Source organism: Mandrillus leucophaeus, unplaced genomic scaffold (assembly GCF_000951045.1).
Source record: "Mandrillus leucophaeus isolate KB7577 unplaced genomic scaffold, Mleu.le_1.0 Scaffold118, whole genome shotgun sequence".
Taxonomy (NCBI): Eukaryota; Metazoa; Chordata; class Mammalia; order Primates; family Cercopithecidae; genus Mandrillus; species Mandrillus leucophaeus.
Window position 1 is genome coordinate 3,292,338 of NW_012100098.1, and position 4,472 is coordinate 3,296,809.

General features: G+C 43.0%; 1 protein-coding gene across 1 annotated transcript in view; it reads left to right on the forward strand.

The window, feature by feature from the left end:
* FAM186A (family with sequence similarity 186, member A) overlaps nucleotides 1-4,472 on the forward strand; it is an 80,917-nt gene that overhangs the window by 44,343 nt on the left and 32,102 nt on the right. Inside the window, exon 4 of the mRNA XM_011965137.1 lies at nucleotides 1,659-4,471. Coding sequence (XP_011820527.1) covers nucleotides 1,659-4,471 — 2,813 coding nt within the window. The remainder of the gene's footprint in view (nucleotides 1-1,658; nucleotide 4,472) is intronic.

A 4,472-nucleotide genomic window follows, 5' to 3' on the forward strand; every position in this document is an offset into this window, starting at 1 on the left:
TGTGTGTGTGTGTGTGTGTGTGTGTGCGTGTGTGACCACATATGCACAAAATTTTGATTTTTGTATGTTTAAATAGATGTATAAAACAGACACAGGGCTGGGCACGGTGGCTCACACCTGTAATCTCACAGCATTTTAGGAGGCTGAGGTGGGCAGATCACCCAAGGTCAGGAGTTCAAGACCAACCTGGCCAACATGGTGAAACCCCGTCTCTAATAAAAATACAACAATTAGCTGGGCATGGTGGCGTATGCCTGTAATCCCAGATACGTGGATGGCTGAGGCAGGAGAATTGCTTGAACCCGGGAGGCAGAGGTTGCAGTGAATTGAGATGGCGCCACCACTACACTCCGTTCTGTACGACAGCACGAGACTCAGTCTCAAAAAAACAAAAAAAAAGAGCATCTTAGGCCGGGCGCGGTGGCTCAAGCCTGTAATCCCAGCACTTTGGGAGGCTCAGGAGCTGTCTCTTATACACATCTAGATGTGTATAAGAGACAGTCTCAGGTTCAAGCGATTCTCCTGCCTCAGCCTCCCAAGTAGCTGGGACTACAGGCACCTGCCACCATGCCTGGCTAATTTTTGTATTTTTAGTAGAGATAGGCTTTCACCATGTTGGCCAGGCTGGTCATGAACGCCTGGCCTCAAGTGATCCACCTGCCTTGGCCTCCCAAAGTGCTTGGATTACAGGCATGAGCCATTGTGCCTGGCCAAATGTGTGTCTTTTTTATCTGTCGATTTATGACACTTTTGAAATAACCAAGGCTAGCTTTGATTCAGAAAAAAGAGAAAAGAGAGACACGAATCAGAAAGAAAATGGAAAGCGCTAGAATAACCAAAGCCAGAGAAAAGTTTTGTCTTGAATTACATCTTTTATTTTATGTACGTATGTATGTTTGTATGTATTTTGAGACGGAGTCTCACTCTCTCACCCAGGCTTGAGTGCAGTGGCGCAATCTTGGCTCACTGCAACCTCTGCCTCCTGGGTTCAAGCGATTCTCCTGCCTCAGCCTCTTGAGTGGCTGGGATTGCAGGCACGCACCACCACCCCGGCTAATATTTGTATTTTCAGTAGAGACAGGGTTTCGCCATGTTGGCCAGGCTCGTCTTGAACTCCTGACCTCAGGTGATCTGCCTGCCCCGGCCTCCCAAAGTGCTGGGATTACGGGTGTGAACCACCAAGCCCTGGCCTTGTCTTAGATACATTATATCTAACCCCAAACTTGTAACTAAAATTAAGTTGAGGTCACAGCTGAATTCATGTCCTAAACTCTGGAGGTAGAAGTTCTAGGTGATTGCCAGGCGCTGTGGCTTGCACTTGTAACACCAGCAACTCAGGCAGGGAGGCTGAGGTGAGAGGATTGTTTGAGCCCAGGAAGTTGAGGCTGCAGTAATCATGCCACTGCACTCCAGCCTGAGAAATAAGGAGATCCCCTCTCAACAAAAAAGAAAGAAAAAGTTCTAGGTGATTGTGTGAAAAGAGTCATTCCTTTAAAAATAATACTGTTTATTTTAGAGCTAAAGTTTTCAGATTAATCTTTATCTTATATTTAATTAGTTATAGTTAATCTAGGCTAAATTCCTTAGGTTTAAACATAGATAGAACACAATGCAAAAGAAAAAAATGCAATCTCACTGTTTTATGTTTTTTTCTTCAGTATCTAGAGGTACTCTATGGAAATCTTGGAAAGAAAGAGTTATAAAACGACCTTCAACAGCCCATGCTTTAAGACCAGATCAGATGATTAGTGATCAATTTGCAACAAATACAAAGGTTTCAGAAATCCAAGGTATGCTACAGGAACTCATAGGCACCACAATGTTCAGTACATTGGAAAACAGTGCTATTAAATATATATCATCAACAATAGTAAACTTTTCTAAAGCTTTGAGTATGCTAAATGATGAATTAAAAGGTGTTAACTTCCAAAGTTCCACTGTGTGTGTACCTGAGACAAGTGAAGCAGAAAAGGAGCTCTCTCTGAAGGTAATACAAGATCTCAGTAACGAAAATGAAATGCTTCAGCAGAAACTTCATGATGCAGAAGAAAAATGTGAACAACTTATTCGATCCAAAATTGTTACAGAACAAACATATGCAATATTGTCCACATCATCAACCTTGAAAGTGTTACCTGGACCTTCTCCACAGTCATCCAGGGCCATTATCAAAGTTGGTGATATTGAGGACAATATGGACAATATTTTAGACAAGGACCTTGAAAATATTGTAGATGAAGTCCAAAGAAAAGAGACCAAGGACTCTGGGATAAAATGGGAGTCCAGTATTTCATATAGAGCCCAAGCTGAAAGAACTCCAGATTTAACTGAACTGCAACAGCAACCTGTTGCTTCTGAACATATTTCTGAAGATAGCACTAAAGATAACGTATCACTGAAGGAAGGTGATGTCTATCAGGAAGATGAGATTGACGAGTATCAGTCATGGAAAAGAAAGCACACAAAAGGCACACATGTATCTGAGACCTCTGGACCAAATCTGAGTGATAATAAAGGTGGACAGAGAGTCTCAGAGGCCAAACTCAGTCAATACTATGAGTTACAAGCACTGAGAAAGAAAAGAAAAGAAATGAAATCCTTTCCTGAAGACAAATCAAAGTCACCCACTGAAGCAAAAAGAAAACATCTCTTTTTAACTGAAACAAAGAGCCAAGGTGGCAAAAGTGGAACAAGTATGATGTTGGAGCAATTTAGGACGGTCAAACGTGAATCTCCATTTGACAAACACCCAACTGCAGCAGAGTTTAAAGTGGAACCCACCATTGAGTCGTTGGACAAAGAGGGCGAAGGTGAAATTAGCAGCCTAGTGGAGCCACTCAATATGATCCAATTTGATGATACCGCTGAGCCACAGAAAGGAAAAATAAAAGGAAAGAAACACCGTATCTCTTCAGGAACTACCACAAGCAAAGAAGAAACAATTGAAGAGAAGGAAGTGTTGACCAAACAAGTCAAGTCTCACCGACTTGTCAAATCACTCTCAAGAGTGGCTAAAGAGACTTCAGAATCTACTAGAGTTCTAGAAAGTGCAGATGGCGAAAGTGAACAGAGTAACCTCGAAGAATTTCAGAAAGCCATAATGGCTTTCCTAAAACAGAAAATTGATAACACGGGAAAGCCTTTTGACAAAAAGACTGTTCCGAAAGAAGAGGCGTTATTAAAAAGAACAGAAGCTGAAAAATTAGGAATCATAAAGGCAAAAATGGAGGAATATTTCCAAAAAGTGGCTGAAACTGTGACTAAAATCTTGAGAAAATATAAAGAGATAAAAAAGGAAGAACGAGTTGGAGAGAAACCTATAAAACAAAAAAAGGTAGTCTCATTTATGCCAGGATTGCATTTTCAGAAGTCACCAATTAGTGCAAAGTCTGAAAGCAGCACCTTCCTCTCACATGAGAGCACAGATCCAGTAATTAACAATTTAATGCAAATGATCTTGGCTGAAATAGAAAGTGAAAGAGATATTCCAACAGTCTCAGCAGTACAGAAAGACCACAAGGAGACGGAAAAACAAAGGTGGGAGCAATATTCGCAAGAGGGTCAAGAACAAATGTCTGGCATGAGTCTCAAACAGCAGTTCCTGGAAGAAAGAAATCTCTTGAAGGAGCACTACGAGAAGATAAGTGAGAACTGGGAAGAGAAAAAGGCGCAGCTCCAGATGAAGGAGGGAAAGCAAGAACAACAGAAACAGAAACAGTGGCAGAAAGAAGAGATGTGGAAGAAAGAGCAAAAACAGACAACTCCAAAGCAGGCTGAGCGAGATGAGAAGCAAAAGCAAAGAGGACAGGAGGAAGAAGAGCTTTCAAAGTCAAGTCTGCAGCGACTGGAAGAAGGCACCCAAAAAATGAAAGCACAAGGGTTGCTCTTGGAAAAGGAGAATGGACAGATGAGGCAGATTGAGAAGGAAGTGAAACATCTGGGGCCAAACATGAGAAGGGAGAAAGGGAAGGAAAAGCAGAAGCCTGAGAGGGGGCTAGAGGATCTCAGAAGGCAGACCAAAACAAAGGAGCAGATGCAGATGAAGGAAACACAACCTAAAGAGCTAGAAAAACTGGTCACCCAAACTCCAATGACATTATCTCCCAGGTGGAAGAGTGTATTGAAAGATGTACCGTGGTTATATGAAGGAAAAGAGTTTCATAGGAATCTGAAGACATTAGAGAATCTTCCTGATGAAAAGGAGCCCGTATCAATCACACCTCCCCACTCTCCACAGCCCTCCTCGCCTGGAGCTCTTCCTATTTCCGGACAGCCTCTCACTAGATGCATTCATCTCACACCTCAGCAGGCCCAGGAAGTGGGGATCACGCTCACCCCTCAGCAGGCCCAGGCTCAGGGGATCATGCTCACCATTCAGCAGGCCCAGGAACTAGGGATCCCTCTCACCCTTCAGCAGGCTCAGGCCCTGGAGATCCCTCTCACCCCTCAGCAGGCTCAGGAACTAGGGATCC